Raw genomic sequence first — 21,584 nt, 5'->3', positions numbered from 1 at the left:
GAATGCCACCACTCTGCACCGGGCCCGTGGCCAGGGTTTTGTGGCTTGTGGGGCAATTTTCTTCCTGGTGGGGCTGAAGTTCTCAGTACAGGGAGAAAAGCCATTCATGCGTTTATTATTTATTTATTAATTTCGATTTATATCCCGCCTTGCCTGCACAATAGAAAGCCGTTACCAGGATAGATCTCTAAACTGCAAGCTGTCAAGCACTTTGGAGGACAGTTCTCAGCTGCTGCAAGTCAATCGCCTCTGCCAGCCGAAGCAACCGTTCTAAGAACGAGCCGGCAGGTGGGAGGTGATGACTTTTATAGTCAAGAAAGCGAACACTGAGGCAAAAAAACTTTCTTCAAGGAGGCCAGTTTCTTGACACAGACTTAGAAGGGACCCCAGAGGTCACCTACTCCAACCGCCTTGCTCAGTGCGGGAATCAGTCAACTACACAAGGAGAAGGAGAAGAGATTGGATTGATACCCCGCCCTTCACTACCCGAAGGAGTCTCAGAGCAGGTTACAATCCCCTTTCCCTTCCCCTCCCCACAACAGACACCCTGTGAGGTAGGTGGGGCTGAGAGAGAGCCCTTTTGAGACCTGCTCATGAAAGAAGAAGAAGAGATTGGATTTATACCCCGCCCTTCACTACCTGAAGGTGTCTCAGAGCGACTTACAAACTCCTTTCCCTTCCCCTCCCCTCCCCACAACAGACACCCTGTGAGGTGGGTGGGGCTGAGAGAGCTCATTCGAGAACTGCTCCTGAGAGAACAGCTCTGAGAGAACTTGTGACTGACCCAAGGTCACACCAGCAGCTGCATGAGGAGGAGTGGGGAATCCGACCCGGTTCTCCCTGATCAGAGTCCGCGCTCCTAACCACTACACCAAACTGGCTCTCACCCCACTCTGCACCCCACTCTGCTTAAAGGGGCCCACACCTTTTAAAAATTGTTTTTAAATGATTGAAAAGGGCATTTACAGGAGAAATTCTTGCGGGGCTGTGCCGTTGAGAAAGGGGGCGGAGCCCCCCAAAGCCCCCAACGTAGCTACAGTCCTGCTCTGCACCCCCGACGTGCCCTTCCTCAATGATTCTGGGCTGTTGGAAGCACGGGTGCAGACAGGTGGCAGGAGAGAGGTGTGGGTAGGGGTAGTGGCAGTGGGCCACGCCAAAATTCCTGGGCCCCGGTAGCTACCCCACCTCCGGAGACACTGAGGAACAGCGAGAGAGGGGAACCAGGGGTCTGCAGCAAGGTGAGGATTTCCATTAGCAGGAAATCCCGTCCGCATCTAACCACCGTGTTACATCAACAATATGTAGCCGCTTGCTAGGGGAGGCAAGGGGGAAACAATCCCGGTGGGGCCGACGATGCTATTCTGCCCTAACGGATACCGCTACTTAAACTGAAACAGGAGATCGTAAAACAAACAATGCACATTACCCATTATCAGAAGAGTCAGGCCATTGAAGAGCGCTCCGACGTAAGTCAACAGCCACATTAGCACTGCAAACTAAATTAAGATACAATTATTACGTCTCCCACGAGCACTGTGGGCTGTCCGCAGAACGGTAAATGACTCCAGGAGACTTAGTTTTTTTCACACCAGAGTGTTGTTGATTACCCGACCAGCTTAATTTGACTAAGCCTGTAAATCAATATGTTATGATCGTTGCTGGCCCCTTCTAACCAATTTGTGTATGGACTTTTGTGACCTCTATGGGTTCTCAGCCACAGCTACAGAAGCTCAGAATTTGGGGTCAATGCCCAATTTAGCAGCTTGACATCTTCCTTCCTTCCTTCCTTCCTTCCTTCCTTCCTTCCTTCCTTCCTTCCTTCCTTCCTTCCTTCCTTCCTTCCTTCCTTCCTTCCTTCCTTCCTTCCTTCCTTCCTTCCTTCCTTCCTTCCTTCCTTCCTTCCTTCCTTCCTTCCTTCCTTCCTTCCTTCCTTCCTTCCTTCCTTCCTTCCTTCCTTCCTTCCTAATAAGTTTCTAGTCCTTAAGCTTTGGACATATAAGATAAATGGGAAAGATTTCCAGATATTTGGCAACAAAGCTTCAGAGCCCAGCATAATTTTCACATCTTCCCATGCCTAGCAGAACCAGAATAAACTAGGCAAATTAAACAAAGATACACTAATCCGTGTGATTTTTTTTTATAGGCTGCAGAATTCAGCTTCTCTTGGCAAAGGACATACTTTATTTCAATGCCGAGCTGTTCTTTGTTTCAAGAGTATAAAAAAAATCTGGTCTGTAATATCGTAACAAACCAATTAACTGCTGCATCCTGATGCCCTTTCCCGTGGACAACTTTTAATTCGACATTGTCTTAAAAATCAATAAATAATTAGTTCGCATTGACCAAAACCCAGAATGTGTGTACACAATACGTCCCAAGGTTTTGGCATTCCTCCCACCCCTGGAACTGGGTTGTTGGTATGTTCAGGGAACAGTGTTGGTGGGCGCTGTGGGATGGTGTGGGCTAGGGTTGCCCCCAATGTTCCCTCTAAGCTGTGGAGTCTTTTGAGCAAAAATTCTACTTTGTGAGCTTTGTGGCATTAAAGTTGTGAGCAAGCAATTTGGCTACTGCATAAATTGGTTTGCTCTGGAGCCATCCTTCCTGAGCCAAGACAAAAATGTGTGAGCCGGAGGCTAAAAAACTGTGAGCTGGCTCACACTAACTCAGCTTAGAGGGAACACTGGTTGGGACACTTTCCCTGTGAAGAAAAGTTAAGGCACTTGGGGCTCTTTCGCTTGGGGAAACGACGGCTGAGGGGTGACACGATCGAGGTTGACAAGATTATGGATGGGATGGAGCAGGGAGAGAAAGAGGTCCTTTCCCCCCTTTCTCACAGTGAAAGAACTCGTGGGCACTCCATGAAATTGCTGAGCGGTTGGGTTAGAACAGATAAAGGGAAGTCCTTCTTCACCCAAAGAGTGATTAACACGTGGAATTCACTGCCACAGGAAGTGGTGGCGGCTACAAGCATGGATGCCTTCAAAAGGGAATTAGATAAGCATACGGAGCAGAGGTCCATCAGTGGCTATTAGCCACAAGGTATAGATAGGGGAGCTGCGGTGGAACACTGGTTGCCCCTCTTCTCTATGAATAGCAAATGTGCATTCATCCCTGATGCCCAAACCCAGTTTAAAGGCTGAGTGATCCCATTCCTTGCAATATTCCAAGAAGCGGTCTGAATCAGGGGGGAAGGGGCCCCCTTGTTCCTAAAACAGATCAACCTATACTAAACTAACAAACAGAAGTATTAGTGGTGAAGGAAGCGATCTGCACTGTAGTCGGAATGACGTGAGTATGAACACGGTTACAGGACTCAGCCCACCATGTCCAGCACCTTTGAACAAACTATCTTTGCTCAGCCCTCGTGGCTCATAGCCATTAAGCCATTAACATGAATTTGTCCAATCCTTTTAAAGAAGCCATCTAAAGTACCGGCCATCAGTTGACCTTTTGTCAGTGAATTTCAGAGCTGGGCTACGCATTGTGTGACGAAGCAAAAAAATTTTTTTGTCTGTCTTGAATCTACTGCTCTGCTGGGATCAACGGAACCTACTGGGCTATAAGGACTTGGTGATTTCGATTCCTGCTCATATCTGACAGAGCTTCGATGCACGAAAGCTTATACCCTGGAAATCTTGTTGGTCTAGGTGCAACTCAGTCTTTATTCTAAGCTGAATTAGTGTGAGCCAGCTCACAGTTTCTTAGCCTCCGGCTCAGAAATGCCAGTAGCTCACAAAGTAGAATTTTTGCTCACAAGACTCCACAGCTTAGAGGGAGCATTGGTGCAACTGGACTTGAATCGAACTGAGCAACTCCTGCAACCACTGGGAGCTGTCCACGGTCCTGATTCTAGCCAGCTACAGTAAAATCATTCTCTGCTTAAAGAGACCTGCTCCTTCTTTGCTAGCTCAAATCTAACTGTTGTGCCGCTCCACAGTTCTGCTGGCTTGGATCCAAAAAAGCCTGAGCAGAAATCTATGAGAGGAATGGAATTGTCCCGTCTCTCTTCTCTCTCACACTGTAGTCTGCCACATCCCTTGGAACGCTGCCACCCAGGGTCAGGGGTCCCCAGGAAAAAGCAAGGGGGTACAATGTGAGGATCTACATTGAGAGGAGAAATGCCATCACACAAGCAGAAAAGGTTTGGATCCAGGCCACTGGCAGAACCTAGAATTCCACTGAGAGAGAGAGGGAGGTTTTCAAAGGCTCAAAGGAGCTATTGGCACAAAAGCAAATAGACTGTGAGATTCTTCTTTTTGTAGTATGTCCAGGAATGACTCTTTCCAAACCCCCTTTGGCTCCTTGCCGGCCACGTACTTTTAAGGAATCCACCAGATCCTGAACGAGGAAAAGCCTCCTGAGCTCTTTGACGGTGCTGTTGACGTACAACTGGAGGCAATCTGTGTACTTCTGAATCTGTTCCGGGGAGAGAGACACCTCCATCTCCAGGTAGTTCCTGTTGAGAAACACACGTACACAAACACATGCAGGCAAGTCAGTTTACCCAATGGATAAAAATTATAACAAAATATTAAAAACAGTATACATTTTAAAAGGCAGGATCAAAACCCCCCCCATGGGTTAAATCCTGATCTGGGACCTTGCTCAGCTAATCTCTGTATTTTAAAAAATGCTGCATTTTTAAAAATAGGTAAAGGTAAAGGTTCCCTTGCTCAAAAGCCAGTCAAATCTGACTCTAGAGTTGCGGTGCTCATCTCCGTTTCAAAGCCAAAGAGCCAGCGCTGTCCGAAGACGTTTCCGTGGTCATGTGGCCGGCGTGACTAAACACCAAGGCGCACGGAATGCTTTTACCTTCCCACCAAAGGGGTACCTATTTATCTACTTGCAATTTCTTGCTTTCGAACTGCTAGGTTGGCAGGAGGTTTTTTTTTTTTTAAATACTCTACTAGTAAAAGAATTTAATTGCTGTGGTCAGGTCCAGCACTAGGTGAGTTCTCTGGTCAGGATTTGCTTCATATTATATCAGAGAATCATAGAATGATAGAGTTGGAAGGGACCTCCAGGGTCATCTAGTCCACCCCCTGCACAATGTAGGAAATTCACAAATAACCTCCTCCCTCCACACCCCTCAGTGACCACTGTTCCATGCCCAGAAGAGGGCAAAAAACCCTCCAGGATCTCCAGCCAAACTGGCCTGGAGAAAAAGGGCTTCTTGACCCCAAAGTGGTGATCGGCATTTCCCTGAGCGTGTCAGAAAGGGCCACGAGAACTAAGCATTGAGGCAACCCTTCCTGCCCTCCCTCTCATGATCTGCCTCAGTTCACAGAATCAGCACTGCTGTCAGATGGCCAGCCTCTGTTGGAAAACCTCCAAAGAAGGAGAGCCCACCACCTCCTGAGGAAGCCTGTTTTACTGAGGAAACGCTCTTTAATGGTCAGGAAGTTCTTCCTAACGTTAAGGCGAAAACTCTTTTGATTTAATTTCAACCTGCTGGTTCTGGTCCGACCTTCTGGGGCAACAGAAAACAACTCCGGGGTTGGAATAGATGACCCTGTAGGTCCCTTCCAGCTGTATGATTCTATGATTCAATGACTTTGGCTCCAAAAGGTCTGGATTTGGCTTCTGTCCCACAACAGAAACAAAGCACAGTGAGGTAGTTCAAGTGCCGAACTAGGATTTGGGAGCCCTGGTGTGACTCATGCTGTGGAAGTTCACTGGGTGACCTGGGGCCAGTCATACTCTCTCACACTAGCCTACCTCGCAGGGTGGTTGTGAGGACAAAATGGGGGGGTGATGTGAACCACTTTGGGTTCCCCTTGGGGAGGAAGACTGGGGTATAAATAGGGTTGCCAAGTCCATCTTCCACCCCCAGTGGGGGACTTTGGGGGCATTCCCTGGAGGGGATGGGGCATCCCTGACGTGATGACATCACATTGGGGACGTCCGCTGCCCCTCCCACCCGCCTGCGCTTCGGATCTCCAGAAACGGCAGTTCCCTGCACTTAAAGGAGCCGGTGTTTCCCTTTTAAATGCAGGAGCTGGCGTTTCCCCTTTAAGAGCAGCCACGTTTCCCTTTTAAGAGCACGAAGCTGGCACTCCGGGCTTGGGAGGAAACACGGGTTCCACACACTTAAAGGGAGAGAGGGGGGTGGGTGTTGGGGGCAGGGCTTCCCCCTCCGGCCATCTGACTGGCGGGGGGGTAGAACCCCCCCCCCCAAAACGGGGGACCCCTGGCAAACCAGGGGGTTTGGCAACCCTAGGTATAAATGAAGCAAATTGATGAATAATAAATAAATAACGCCGGAAAGAGTTGGCTCCGGAGGCTGGATTTCTGAGCAGTGGATCCAGATCCTCCTGCGGTGGGGAGAAGGGCAGCGCAAACCGGCTAGGCCAAGAGGGATAAATTCACGATGATGAGACCCAAAAAGGTAAAACGGGGGATGGGTTGAAGAATTCCCTACCCACAGTTAACATCTGGACAGCGGACAGAGCTGGCGCTGTGGGGGATTGCATTTCTATTAAACGACAGCAATTAAGTGCAAATTAGGCTCAATGAATGTAAATTGGCATACACAAACTTAGTCCATTTCCCCCTTTCTTCTGTCTTCATTTGGAGACATCTGCAGATGGCCACCCTAATCGAGACGTTTGTGGCCACAGGCAATGCCCCAGCCGTTGCCTTGTCCGTTTTCGTTCATATTCCTGGGAGGCCTTTTGCTTTCTCTCTGACCTCAGATTTCTAAGCCTCAGTTTTTGCCTTGCTGCCTAGTGGCTTAGTTTAGGGTTGCTGGGTCGACTTACCTGGCCAGCGGGAGACCGGAAGTGATGTTGGGCACGTTCAGGCCTACTTCCGGTTTTGGGCCTACTTCCGGTTTCAGGCCTACTTCTGGTTGGGGTGACACTCTGGTTCTGGGCACAACTCTATGGTAAATTCACCTTCAAACCCAGGCTTCCCCCCCAACCAAAAGGAGGCCTGAAACTGTAAGTAGGCCCGAAAAGGTCAGTTGGGGACGGGATTCCCCCCCCCCCCGCCGGCCAGCTGGCTGGCGGTGGGCAAGAGCCTACAAAAGTGGGGGATTTCCCCGCTCCCACTAAGTGGCTGGTAACCCTCGCTTAGTTTATTTTATTTATTTAAAACATCTGTTCGCTGCCTTTCTACCTTACAGGAACTCGAGGCGGCTTACAATGTAAATAATAACAGAATACAATAAAACAGATTTTAAAAACCCCCGTGAGTTAAAATCAATCATCTAAAACTGCCGGTAGGCAGAAGGACTAGTCAAGAGCCATCATGAATCAAGCTGTTTTCAGCTGCCTCCTAAAGGCTGAGAAGCGAGGGGTCCAGGCACAACCCCCTGGGGAAGTCGTTCCAGAACTGCGGAGCTGCCACTAAAGAGGCCCCCTCTCGCGTTCCCATCAGATAAGCTTCTTTGGTCAATAGGACGATCAAGAGGGCCTCTCCTTGTGATCTTCGTTTCTGGGCAGGAAGACATGGGAGAAGACGGTCCAGATATCGCAGCAGGAAGTGATGTCATTTGTTTTCCAGATACCTGGATTTTTATTTATTTATTTATTTATTTTGTATTTGCATGTGCGTGCCTGGAAGTCATGGTTGACTCCTGGAGACCCCTAGTGGGCCTTGGAGACAAGGGATGTTCAGAGAGGTGGCTTGCTGTTGCCTGCCTCTGCGTCCTGGCCCTGGTATTCCTTGGAGGTCTCCCATTTAAGTACTTGCCAGGGTCGGCCCTACTTAGCTTCTGAGATCTGAAGAGACTAGGCTATTCAGGTCAGGGCCAGATACCTAGAACTGACAAGTGGAGAAGGTGGGAGGCAGAGTTTTTTGTTGTTGTTGTTCAGTCACACAGTCGAGTCCGACTCTTCGCGACCCCATGGACCAGATCCCGCCAGGCCCTCCTGTCTTCCGCCGTCCTCTTAAGTTTGCTCAACTTCATGTTCGTTGCATCTATGACACTGTCTAACCATCTCATCCTTTGCCGTCCCCATCTTCTTTGCCCTTCAATCTTTCCCAGCATCAGGGGCTTCTCCAGTGAGTGCTCCCTTCTCACTTGGTGGCCAAAGTCTTTGAGTTTCAGTTTCATTATCTGGCCTTCCACCTCCAAGTAGGGCCTAGTATTCTCCTGGAATTATAACTGAGCTCCAGCGTACAGAGATCAGTTCCCACAAGGAAAATGGCAGCGTCGAAAGGCAGACTCTGTGGCATACATCCTTGCCCGACCCCCTCCCCATCCCAAACTTCACCTTCCCCAGGTTCCACCCTCAAATCTCCACTAACTTCCCAACCCCAGTGGGAGGGTGCAGTAAGGGAAGCTTCCTTGGGCAACGTGTTCCCTTACCTCCCCATTCTTGCGAAGAAAGGAAACATTTCTTGTTCCCGCCAATGGAAAAGGCAAAGGACTCACTTGAATGGGTGGCCTTCATCGGTCTTCTGCACAGCCTGTAGGACTGACTTGTAGATTCTGAAGCTAATGGTGGCTGAGAGAGCCGCTAGTGCCAGGTAGGCGATCACACTGACGACGCTGAACTGGGTCAGGGAGAAGAGCAGCAGCAGGACGCTCCCGAAGACGATGCCCGTCTGCTTGATGTCGCGCCAGTACAGCAGGTCGATAGCTGTGGAGGGGTTAGGGTTCGGGTTAAGGTTAGGGTTACGGGGGGGGGGGGGGGGGGGAGAGAATGAGACAAAATGTTAAAGCCGGTCTCTGAAACAGTATCAAGGAAGATTGGTGCTGTGAATTCCTGAGCTCCCACCTCTTTGGCAGAGTCGCTGCAGGGTCAAAAAGGGAAATTACAAGGGTGTAAACGGAGACCAACAACCTCATCTAGCAATTTCTTACACAGCTCAGGGAAATGCTGATCGTCGCTGGTCAGGAAGCAGTTTTTCTCCAGGCCAGTTTGGCTGGAGATCCTGGAGGGTTTTTTTGCCATCTCCTGGGTGTGGAACAGCGGTCAATGGAGGTGTGGAGGGGGAGGTATTTGTGAATTTCCTGCCTTGTGCAGGGGGCTGGACTAGATGACCCTGGAGGTCCCTTCCAACTCTGTGATTCTATGGTTCTATGAATTATGTGTACAGATTAATATAACTCCTAGGAAGTCACTATTTTTTTACCTCCAAATTCCATATATGAAAAAATACATTCATATAGGGTTTTTCTTTACCTTATATTTCTTCCCAAGACTGTCTCAAGACAGGTTATAATTTCTTTTATCAATGCTCTATATTGCTCCCTGTCTAGACAGATAGACAGACAGATATAGAACACTTATGAAGCTGCCTTATACTGAACCAGACCATCAGTCCATCGAGGTCAGTATCGTCCAGGGGTCGTTTCGTAGAAAAAGAGCTAGGGGAACTCATTAGCATAACTCATTACCATATGCCACACCCCCTGACATCACCGGAAGTGTGTCATAAGGCCACACCCCCTCATCACTGGAAGTGTGTCATAAGGCCACACCCACCACTCAGTTAGTCTTAGTCTTAAAGGTTAGTCTTAAAGGTGCTATTTGTTAGTCTTAAAGGTGCTATTTGAACTCTTGGACTATTTTGCAGCAACAGACTAACACAGCTACCTCGGGGAAGCTCCTGGATGGGGCTGGGAGTCCTTGCGGAGGCCATGTGGAGTGGCCTCGGCCAGGCAGAGGGAGAGGACGCCAACTTACCCTCCTGCTTCTTCCTCCTTCTGCAACAGAATGAGGCTGGAAGCAGGGAGCGGGCGGAAGAAGGGGGCGGGGCTTCGTCGTGTGCCCCGCCCCCCTGCACCTCACCCGGGGGAACTGCGATCCCCCGCGATCCCCCCCGAATCTAGCTCTGGTATCGTCTATTCAGACTGTCCGGGGTCTCAGGCAGAGGGTCTTCCACATTATCTACTGCCTGGTTCTAGTTTCGTGTAGTGGTTAAGGGAGGCAGGACTCTCATCTAAAGAACCGGGTTTGATTCCCCACTCCACCACATGCAGCCAGCTGGGTGACCTTGGGTCAGTCACAGCTCTCTCAGAGCTCTCGCAGCCCCACCTACTTCACAGGAGATTGAAAGCCGCTCCGAGACTCCCTCGGGTAGTGAAGTGTGGGGTATAGAACCAACTCTTCTTCTATTAAGTAGAAATGCTGGGAATTGAACCTGGGACCTTCCGCGTGGCAAACAGGGGCTGTTTCACTGAGTCACAGCCCCTCCCCATATCTAGGAGCACATTAACGGCCAGCAAGAGTTTCAGGGTATCAGCTTCCGAGACTCAAAGCTCTCTTCATCAAACTTTGACTCGCGAAAGCTCATACCCTGAAACTCTTGTTGGTCTCTAAGGTGCTACTGTCCTCGAATCTAACACTCCTTCTGCAGAGCAACACGGCTCTCTAAGCTGAGTTAGTGTGAGCCAGCTCACAGTTTCTTAGCCTCCAGTTCACACATTTTTGTCTTAGCTCAGGAAGGAGGGCTCCAGAGCAAACTCGTTGATGCAGCAGCCAAATGGCTTGCTCACAACTTTAATGCCAGCAGCTCACAAAGTAGAATTTTTGCTCACAGGACTCCACAGCTTAAAGGGAGCATTGCCTATAACTAAAAATGAAACAATTGACAATTTGCTGCCCTTCAGAGATACCCAAAACAGGCTGTTTGAGGTGACCAGTTCACTCTGTCTCTTGGCGGAGGTGGTGCAGGTTCGAATGTGCATAGCTGAGATGAGCACGAGGCCAACATTCCTTGGTCAGACTTCAGACAACACTTTGAAACGGCTTCCTAATGGAAGGGAGTCAAATGAAAAACTACTGATTTGGCAGAAAGTCATGTGAATTAGATCTGCGGCCGCCTGCCAGGGACAAAGCCACGGAGGATTCTGTAGATCCAAACAGCGCATCCGGTCGTGTTTCTCTGGCTCCCGTAATATACGCACAAGTTTCTTCTTGGGCCAACCATCCCAAACACTGATCCAAACAGTTTGAGATAGTTCTGACGAAAGAAGCTTTGACTCTCAAAAGCTTCTACCTCACAAATCTTGTTTAGTCCCTAATTTATTTACTTATTGATTTATCATGTAGCAGAGTTACACACAGGAAGTATATAGTAATATTATATGGGGTGCAATTCTAGCTCGCCTCCTCATGGTGCGCCCTGGATAATGATAAAGAGCTAGAACTTCTGGCTGCCAGACAATCCTAGGATCTCCTGGCTACACACATGGAATCCATCAACCAATCAAACAGTCCTTCTTAGGACTACTTGACAAGGGGTATAGGAGATGGCATCCGAATCTGCCAAAGGAATACTGAGGGCATAAGCAAGTCCAAATGCCAAGACTTTGTTGCGAATCTTCTGGGCCAATAAAATAGATTTATTCGCTGTTGTAGATTTTCCGGGATGTGTGGCCATGGTCTTGGCATTGTAGGACCTGACGTTTTGCCAGTGGCTGTGACTGGCATCCTCAGAGGTATAACACAGAAAGATGGAGGACTCTCTGTGTCAAGATGAGAAGAAAAATGGTAGGCAGGGAATTTATATCTACTCAGGAAGGTGGGGTAAGGTTGAGTCATTATTTTGTAGGAGTTCCCCAGGCTGTGAACATGCTAATGGAGGAGCTTTCCTGAGGAGGTTCTTTTGCATATGGATTGTTTCCTGAGGAGGTTTCCTGTTTCCTGAGGAGGTTCTTTTGCACATGGATTCTAATCTTATCTGTAGTGCTATTGTCAGATGTAGAGCCTTTTGTGTTTTTCCGGACAGGAAACCATGAAAATCTACAACAGCTAATGAACTCCGGCCGTGAAAGCCTTTGACAACCAAATAGATTTCGTCCCTAAGGTGCGACTGGACTCGGACCTATCTATTCCACTGCAGATGAACATGACTAACCTCTGAAGCAAAACAGGCGCTAAATCGGTTCCCCTCCAGATGACAAAACAAACCGCGGATCTTCCTTATCACCCGGTGACTCACGGCTGGGAGCCTTGCTTCCTCGCGTTAATTAAAGAAATAATTGGCTAATGACATAATGAGTTGCTAGCATTTTGCCTCAGAAAGCCTCTCTCCTGCCAGGCGCGCCGGGCCTCGATGTTTTTGGCTTCCTTTCGAAGACGCCTTCCCTGTCTCTGAAGAAAAAGCACTCTGTGTGTGTGTGTGTGTGTGTGTGTGTTGGAAGAGAAAGAATAAAAGAGGCTCATCGCCAGAGATGTGATAAGGAATGGAATTATATGGCAGAGAGGTGGCTGTACAGGAGAGAGGGAAGGAGGAATGGGGAGGACGTCACCAGCAGATCAAATGAACACAAAACGACCAAATCTGGCTCGCAAGAGGAGAAGAATCTATCTGAGACACTGCAGAATTTTCTATTGACCCTGGTGATTTCCATATTTTGGGATGTGTGTTGTTAGCAAGTTTAGTGCTTAGGAGCGTGGACTCTAATCTGGGAGAACCGGGTTTGATTCCCCCACTCCTCCACATGCAGCTGCTGGTGTGACCTTGGGTCAGTCGTAAGTTCTCTCAGAGCTGTTCTCTCAGGAGCAGTCCTCGAAAGAGCTCTCTCAGCCCCGCCTTCCTCACAGGGTGTCTGTTGTGGGGAGGAGAAGGGAAAGGAGATTGTAAGCCGCTCTGAGACTCCTTTGGGTAATGAAGGGCGGGGTGCAAATCCAATCTCTTCTTCTTCTTCTTCTATATTCCCCCACCCCTTTCTATTCTGGGTTTCATTAACTCTCCTCTTCCATTTTCCAAATGTCTCTCTTCTCCCAAGACCTGATGGGCATGAAGAGGAAGAAGAAGAGATTGGATTTATACCCCGTCCTTCACTCGGAGTCTCAGAGCGGCTTACAAACTCCTTTCCCTTCCCCTCCCCACAACAGACACACCCGCGAGGTAGGCGGGGCTGAGAGAGCTCTTCTGAGGACGGCCCTTTCAAGGACAGCTCTGAGAAAACTGTGGCTTGCCCAAGGTCACATCAGCAGCAGCATGTGGAGGAGTGGGGAATCAAACCCGGTTCTCCCAGCTTAGAGTCCCGGCTCCTAACCACTACACCAAACTGGAGACATTTCCCTAGAGATTCCTCAGGCTTTCCCCCGAAGTTTGGCTTCATGTTTGTTTTAGGCAAAAGTGGGAAATCATGTCAGATGATGCCGTCTTACACTGAACCAGACCACTGTTCCCTCTCGCCCAGCGTTATCGGATCTGAGAGGCAGCAGCTCTCCAGGGTTCTTGCAAAGGAAGATCCATCCTAGATGTGCTGCCTGAAGACCTTTTGGCCGGAGAGGACAAGTAGCTGGGGATTATTAGGAAGGGTATTGAAAACAGATCAGCCAATATCATAATGGCCCTGTATAAACCAACCACACCTTAAAAAGGATATTATAGCTTTGGAAAAAGTGCAGAAAAGGGCAACTCGAATGATAAAAGGGTTGGAACACTTTCCCTATGAGGAAAGGTTAAAGCGCTTAGGGCTCTTTAGCTTGGAGAAACGACGACTGAGGGGTGACATGATTGAGGTTTATAAGATTATGCATGGGAAAGAGCAGGTAAAGAAAGAGGTACTTTTCTCCCTTTCTCACAATACAAGAACTTGTGGGCACTCCATGAAATTGCTGAGCGGTCGGGTCAGAACGGATAAAAGGAAGTACTTCTTCACCCAAAGAGTGATTAACATATGGAATTCACTTCCACAGGAGGTGGTGGCGGCTACAAGCATGGACGGCTTCAAAAGGGAATTAGATAAGCATATGGAGCAGAGGTCCATCAGTGGCTATTAGCCACAAGGTATAGATAGGGGCTCTGGGGCAAGTGATGCTCTGTCTTCTTGGTGCTTGGGGGGGGGGTCAACAGTGGGAGGGCTTCTAATGTCCTGGCCCCACTGGTGGACCTCCTGATGGCACTGGTATTTCTGGCCACTGTGTGACACAGAGTGTTGGACTGGATGGGCCTTTGGCCTGATCCAACATTGGCGTCTCTTATGTTCTTATGTTGTGATCCTGAGACCTTCGGGATGTGGGATTGGCATTGTGGTGAGCTGGAAGAGTGCCTGTTTTGCATACAGAAGTAGATGCCAGCCCGACAGAAGCTAAGCAGGGTCGGCCGTGGTTAGTACTTGGATGGGAGACCACCCAGGAAGTCCAAGGTTGCTATGTAGAGGCAGACAAAGGCAAACCACCTCTGTTCATCTGCCCTGACCTGGATGGCTCAGGACAGCCCGATCTCAGCAGGCCTCAGAAGCTAAGCAGGGTCGGCCGTGGTTAGTACTTGGATGGGAGACCACCCAGGAAGTTCAAGGTTGCTATGCAGAAGCAGGCAAAGGCAAACCACCTCTGCTCATCTCTTGCCTTGAAAACCTAACGGGGGTCATCATAAGTTGGCTGTGACTTAGCAGTACTCTCCACCACAGTAGGTGATGTGAAAGACCTCCGCCTGAGACCCTGGAGAGCTGTTGCCATCCTGAGCAGGCAATACTGACATTGATGGACCAACAGCAGTTTCCTGTGTTCTAAGCAGGTATTCCACCCCGGAGCTGCAGCCCCTCCTAAGCATCAACCTAGGGGCATGCAAACCCCTTGAATATTCTGCTAGTTGTTTTGGCTTCCATGTAATTCCTTGGCTATTCTGGCCTGGGGGTTGGATCTCTGAATTTGTTTGGGACAATCCTCTTGCAACATGGGGATATGTGGAGTTTCCCTGTGAAGCCTGGCTAAGATGTTTTGTGTGTTTGTTTTTGGTACTTGACATATCAAAATATTACAAAGAGTGAGATCATGCATCTTTTACTCCCCCGTGTTAACAGAAACAACAGATTCCCCAAGCGGCTTGGCCTCGACCTTGCTACAGCAATTACACCTCTGTAATTGCAAGCACCCGGGGAAAGGCTCCTTAGACACCGAAGTTAACAGAACAGATCCGTGGGACGCAACTCATTCTGATTTTTCGCCAATACACAGAAACCAAACGCATAACACTTAATTCAATCTGTACCTCCACCGCTGGCATTGATTCATCACGACCATGCACTTCTACATTACTTAATTCCAGTCACTTTACCTAGAATCTAACAAAATGGAACCTTGTTAGAAAAATAATTAACATTTTTTGGAGGGTGGGGATTTTGTTTTAAGATGCCGGTTAATAGTGACCCATGTTGAGTAAACCTCATTCAATCACTGACAGAGGTCTACCCAATTTCTTTCTGGAAACGACTAAGATTTGTGCTGGCAAAAATAATGCCCTCTAATTTTAATTTACACATTAGATGTTTTGGAATATTCTCTAACAATGCAAAATTGTATACCTTGAGAGTTTCATGGAACTGCCCATCCCATATATAGAAGGATTTATACCCCACCCTTCATTTGGAGTCTCAGAGCGGCTTACAATCTCCTTTCCCTTCCCCTCCCCACAACAGACACCCTGTGAGAGAGCTCTTTCGAGGACTGCTTCTGAGAGAACAGCTCTGAGAGAACTTGTGACTGATTCAAGGTCACACCAGCAGCTGCATGTGGAGAAGTGGGGAATCAAACCTAGTTCTCCCAGATTAGATTCCGCACTCTTAACCACTACACCAAACTAAACCACTACAGTACACTGAAGCCTTTCCAGTGATTTGTATTGTATCAGCACGTATCAGAAATGGGCTTCGTTTCAGATTTTAAAGCTATGTAACTGACTTTAATAACATTTTATTTCATAAGTTTCAGAGGGTAGGTATGTTGATCTGCAGCAGAAGAGGCAGATTTGAGCCCAGTAGCATCATACACAATTTTGGGGGTATGAGCTTCAAGAGTCAAAACTCCCTTCATCAGATACGAGTCAGAATGAGGGACGCTATGGACTCAAATGTAGCTATTTTATTTCAATGAAATTAAAAACTGGGTGGCCACCAATTTGTTGGCAGACGAAGAAGACCAGTGCCTGGTCAAAGCCGCAAATATAATGTATCAACAGAAGAATAACATCCAAATCGCAAGATGTCATAGTCCCCCTGTACTCTGCATTGGGCAGGCCACACCTGGAGTCTTGTGTGCAGTTCTGGAGGCCTCACTTCAAAAAGGATGCGGACAGAATGGAGCGGGTGCAGATGAGAGCTAGGAGGATGATCAAGGGCCTGGAGACCAAGCCCTGTGAGGAAAGGCTGAGGGACTTGGGCATTTTCAGTCTGGAGAAGAGGAGGTTGAGGGGGAACATGATGGCTCTCTTGAAGTATCTGAAGGGCTGTCACTTAGAGGAGGGCAGGGAGCTGATCCTGTTGGCAGCAGAGGAGAGGACTCGCAAGAATGGGTTTAAATGAAGGGCGGGAAGGTACCGGCTGGATCTTAGGAGAAACGTTTTGACAGCAAGAGTTGTGCACCAGTGGAATCGGCTGCCTCGGGAGGTGGCGAGCTCCCCCTCCCTGGCAGTCTTGAAGCAGTGTCTGGACAAACACTTTTCAGGGATGCTCTAGGCGGATCCTGCATCGAGCAAGGGGTTGGGCTAGATGGACCGTCTGGCCCCTTCCAACTCTGTGATTCTACGATTCTATAATTCTAGGAGACGCTGATGCTACCCCTGTCCTGAGGAACAGCAAGAGGGGGGAATCGGGGGTCTGCAGCGAGGTGGGAGAATTGGTGGGAATTACCCCAGCCCTTCCCTTATGATTCCATGATAACGATTTGCACCCTATGAACCACAAAGCCCAACGACGCTTGCGAATGCCCATTTTTTTCAGACTCCTCGCTGTGACACACAGCCTCCTGAGAACTCCAAATAGTCAGTGCTAGGAATCACAGGTATGAACGTGAACAAAATGCCCTCTTGTTCCAGGGTGGGGGGAATGTAGCAAGGATGGAGGATCACGTAACATCAGACTCCCCCCTTTTTATTTATTTATTTACATTCGACTTTATATCCCGCCCAAACCCCCTTGTCTAGGGGGTCTCTGAGCGGCTTACAGGTCGGTGCTAGTCACCATTTTTATTCCTAACTAGGGCCACACACATTTTGGGGTGGGGGAACCTACCAGCACCCCTATGGTGGTGGTTGGTGCTGGTCTTCTTTTGCCGTTGGCTCCGGTATTGGCGGGGTGCTCTTTTTTCGGCGCTGGGTGGTAATTCTCTCTTCCTGAGGCGCGCGACTCCTGCTTCCTTCCGGCTTCAGCCACGTCCTTTCCAGCTCCGCTGTGCCGGCGCTCAGCGTCATCACGCGCCCTTTCCTCGACGACGGCCACCCGATATTTCATTGTCCAGCCACCAGGGATCGCTCCTCTGGTTGCGCCCGCTCGCCGCCGCCGCTGCCGTCGCATCACCATGCCATGCCGTCCTCTGGAGCCGATGTCTCGCCGCTGCCGCCGTCACCGTCGTCCTCAACCACCACGCTAGGCAGGGTGCCCCCCACCCCACTACGGGTGGGTACCCATTTATCTACTTGCAATTAAGTTGCTTTCGAACTGCTGGGTGGGCAGGAGCTGGGACGAGGGTTGAGAGCTCACCTCGACCACGGTGGTACTCGAACAGCCATAGTGGCTGCTCGAATGATGTTACTGAGCAGGCATTAACTGCCTACGCCACCGCTCCCCTCGATTTCAGCCAGCAGAGCCTTCCCTGACCTAAGAGGCCATGTCGGTAGAAGAGGGACGTGGGGACAATATCGCCTGCCCCGTACACATAGAAGCCTCCCTGGTGCCCCACGGCATTGAATCCACAAAGCTTTTGTGACTCCCCGTATCACCATTTCAGAGGCTGAATGGGGAAGGAAGAAACATGCACAATCGATGTGCAGAGTGTGGCTGTTTTAATCGATATTTGTTTTGGTAAATAAATAAACAGGGCCCTGACCTGGACGGCCCAGGGTAACCTGGCCTTGGCAGATCTCGGAAGCTAAGCAGGGTCAGCCCTGGTTAGTACTTGGATGGGAGACCACCGAAAAAGTCCAGGGATGCCACGCGGAGGCAGGCAATGGCGAACCACCTCTGAACGTCTCTTACCTTGGAAACCCCTACGGTTTCGCCATAAGTTGGCTGCAAATTGACTTGGAAGGGGGACCGCCTAGGAATTCCTGGATCACTCTGCAGAGGCAGGCAACGGCAGACCTCCCCTATTCATCTCTCGCTTTCAAAACCCTATGGAGTTACCATAAGTTGGCTGTGACTTGACTTGGATGTGGGAGCAAGGTTTTCAAAGCAAGAGACATTCAGAGATGATTTCCCGTTGCCTGCCTCTGCGTAGCAACCCTGGACGTCCTTGGTGGTCTCCCACATAAATACTAACGTGGGCCAAACCTTCTTAGCTTCTAAGATCTGATGGGATTGGGCTAGCCTAGGCCATCCAAATCGCAGCATTATGAATCTGCCGCCGGCAATTTCACTGGGCGACTCTGCGTTCTAGTATTATATGGAAAGGAGAAAAAGCTTCTCTGTATTTGATTTCTCCACATTGTGCCTAACGTTATAACCTCCATCATGTCCTCTCCTTAGTTATCTTTTTTTCCTAAAAGAACTTCAGAAGGCAAATCCTGTATCTTCTCTCAGGTGTGGGGGGGAAATGGGTGTGGGGGCAAGTTAAGCAACCAGAAGGAAGGGAACGCATCGAACCGGCTTGCTGTCCCCACCCGTCCTCCGCTCTCGATTTCAGCTTTCTGCAGACATTTTTCATTTTTAAAATGGTGGGGAAACCAATCTCTGAACTGTCCATCACATATTGATTGGTCCTTTTCTTAGCACTCAAATATACAAGCAAACAAAAAATCAAGGGGAAATGACAATGCAGAATTGCTGAACTTTAGTTAATCCACTTAACAGTTAAAAATGAAAAGTTGGACCGTGAAGAAGCAAGACAGGAAGGGAAATCGACTCATTGGTGCTGGAAAAGACTCCCGCGCATTCCTTGGACAGCAAAGGTAACACACAAGCACGTTATTGGAGCGCATAAAAGCAAACATGCCATTGGAAGGAAAAATCACAAAACTGCGACTGACTTATTTCAGCCACGTCATGCAGAAGAAATCGCTAGAAAGAGCAATTATGCTTGGATTTGTTAGCAGCAAAATGAAACTAGGCTGCCATAGAACACGGTGGTTAGACACCATATAAGTCAACACCAGCCTGAGCATGGAATGACTCAAAGAAACAGTACGAGATCAGAAAACATGGAGAGAGCTGGCCCTTAGAATCACCAAGAGTCGAACACGACTGAATGGCTAACAATAAGAAGTAAATTCACAAGTTCCAACAATGGGGAACCCCCCCCCACTCAATATCTCATTACAGATGATAATTTTCTCCCCCCAAGCATTTCTCCTGTGCTTTGATCAAACTCATTACAACATGCATGGCATGTCTGCCTCCTTTACAAGTATGTGTCATAACACCCCTCCCACCTTCTGACTTGGATAAAAAGACTCCCTGATCTCCGTTCCCACTTGTGTCTGAGGAAGGGAGCTTTGGTTCTCGAAAGCTTATTTTCTGAAACTCTTGCGGGTCTCTACAGGGCTACTGGACACGGCATTTAACAGCAACTGCTGCAACTGCTAGGAGCTGTCCAAGGTCCTGATTCCAGCCAGCTATTGTAAAATCATTTTCTGCTTGCAGAGACCTGCATGGGTGTAGTGGTAAAGAGTGGTGGACTCTAATATGGAGAATCGGGCTTGATTCCTCATTTCTCCTCCACAGGAAGCCTGCTGGGTGACCTTGGGCCAGTCACGGTTCTCTCAGAACTGTCCAAGCCCCGCCTGCCTCCCAAGGTGCCTGTTGTGGGGAGAGGAAGAGAAAGGTGATTGTAAGTTGCTTTGAGACTCCTTAGGGTAGAGAAAAGCAGGGCACAGAAACCAATGCCAATATAGCACCTTAAAGACTAACTTCAGTGAGCAGAAACTCATGAAAGATCCGACCCTGCTACAAATGTTGTCAGCCTTTAAGGTACTACTGGACTCTTGCTCTTTTTTTACTGCTATGGGCTGACTACCATAAGTATCCATCATGATGTATCTCCACAGAAGTGAGCCGTGACTCACCAAAACTCCTCCCCTGCCACAAATTTTGTTAGTCTTTAAGGTGCCACTGGACTCTTGCTCTTTTCTCCTGCTACAGACAGACTGACACGGCTACCCATCTTGGAAGCAAGTGGTGACTCACAAAAGCTCCCCCCCAGCCACAAATTTCGTTAGTCTTTAGGGTGCCACTGGACTCTTGTTCTTTTCTACCCTAGTAATCTTGTTGGTTTTTTAGGTGCCACTGGACTGGAATCTAGCTCTTCTACTGCAGACCAACATGGCTACCAACCAGAAACTACAGACTGACACGGCTACCCATCTTGGAAGCAAGCAGTGACTCACGAAAGCTCCTGCCCTGCCACCAATTTCGTTAGTCTTGAGGGTGCCATTGGACTCTTGCTCTTGCTCAGAAGAAACCATCGTAAGCTCTTCTTTACATCCATAAACATTATTGTTCAAGGCTATCTCTTGAAAATGCCACTGGAAAACAAGGAAAGCCTAGTCCCAGAAATCATTTCCTGAGTAGGAGACTGATCCTGCACAAGCTACAGATTCTCCACAGACTAAGGACTTTATGGGAAGGGGCCAGCGGCTCAGTGGTAGAGCATCTGCCTGGCATGCACGAGGTCCCAGGTTCAATCCCCGGCATTTCCAGTTGAAAGGGCCAGGCAGAAGGTGATGTGAAAGACCTCCGCCTGAGACCCTGGAGAGCTGTAAAGAGGGGCTGTGGCTCAGTGGTAGAGCATCTGCTTAGCATGCGGAAGGTCCCAGGTTCAATCCCCGGCATCGCCAATTAAAAGGATCAGGCAGAAGGTGATGGGAAAGACTGACCTTGATAGACCAATGGTCTGACTCAGGCAGCTTCCTGTCTTCACATTTACTAGGGAGGGGGACCATGGCTCAGTGGTAGAGCTCCTGCCTGGCATGCAGAAGGTCCCAGGTTCAATCCCTGGCATTTCCAGTTGAAAGGGCCAGGCAGAAGGTGATGGGAAAGAATTACCTTGATAGACCAATGGTCTGACTCAGTATAAGGCAGCTTCCTGTCTTCACATTTACTAGGGAGGGGGACCGTGGCTCATTGGTAGAGCACCTGCCTGGCATACAGAAGGTCCCAGGTTCAATCCCCGGCACCTGTAGTTAAAAGATCTGGTAGTAGGTGATGTTAAGGACTCTTCTCTGCCTGAGACCCTGGAGAGACACTGCCATTCTGCGTAGACAGTACTGACCTCGATGGACCCAGGGTCTGATTCAGTACAAGGCAGCTTCATGCGCTCATGTGACACAGCAGCAACTTCAGAGACTTCTGTTTCTTTGTAATCATATTCACTGGCAAAGGTTCCGTGACAGTCCTCGAATTCACATTGAACACTTGACACACCAACACTGCGACTACTGCACAAAAAAACATCTCTGCTCCAGCCTGCTGTGGTTTTCCCTGATGCGCACAATGTGTTTCTGGAATCTTCTCTCAATGCATACCCTTTCAAGAGGAAGAGCTAGGCAAGGAACTGGGAGGAGAGCATATTGCAAAAAGCATTAAAGCGAGCCATAAAAATTTCTGTATATTCATCAGAAGCAGGAAACCAGCCAAGGAAGAGAATGGATTGTTAGAAGATAAAGATCTGAAAGGAGGACTGAAGGAGAAAAGAGAGAAACCTAATAAATTGCTTGCATCAATTTTCATGGCAGGCGCTGGA

The 21,584-nt window shown here is 48.9% G+C and overlaps 1 protein-coding gene and 1 non-coding gene across 3 annotated transcripts in view; one reads left to right on the top strand and one right to left on the bottom strand.

Annotated features, from left to right (window-relative positions):
- The window catches only part of RTN1 (reticulon 1), a 91,080-nt gene that overhangs the window by 9,706 nt on the left and 59,790 nt on the right, over positions 1 to 21,584 (bottom strand). For both annotated transcript variants that reach the window (XM_015423081.1, XM_015423082.1), the window contains exons 2-4: positions 8,381 to 8,588; positions 4,318 to 4,456; positions 1,427 to 1,496 (exon numbers count right to left, since the gene is read on the bottom strand). In XM_015423081.1, the coding sequence (XP_015278567.1) occupies positions 1,427 to 1,496; positions 4,318 to 4,456; positions 8,381 to 8,588 (417 nt within the window). The remainder of the gene's footprint in view (positions 1 to 1,426; positions 1,497 to 4,317; positions 4,457 to 8,380; positions 8,589 to 21,584) is intronic.
- Positions 20,608 to 20,679, top strand: TRNAA-AGC. The gene has a single exon. It is a non-coding gene; the product is annotated as a tRNA-Ala (tRNA).

Source organism: Gekko japonicus, unplaced genomic scaffold, assembly GCF_001447785.1.
Source record: "Gekko japonicus isolate JY-2015 unplaced genomic scaffold, Gekko_japonicus_V1.1 scaffold345, whole genome shotgun sequence".
Classification (NCBI taxonomy): domain Eukaryota; kingdom Metazoa; phylum Chordata; class Lepidosauria; order Squamata; family Gekkonidae; genus Gekko; species Gekko japonicus.
Note: the sequence above shows the minus strand (reverse complement) of the source record. Positions and strands in the feature narration are given on the sequence as shown.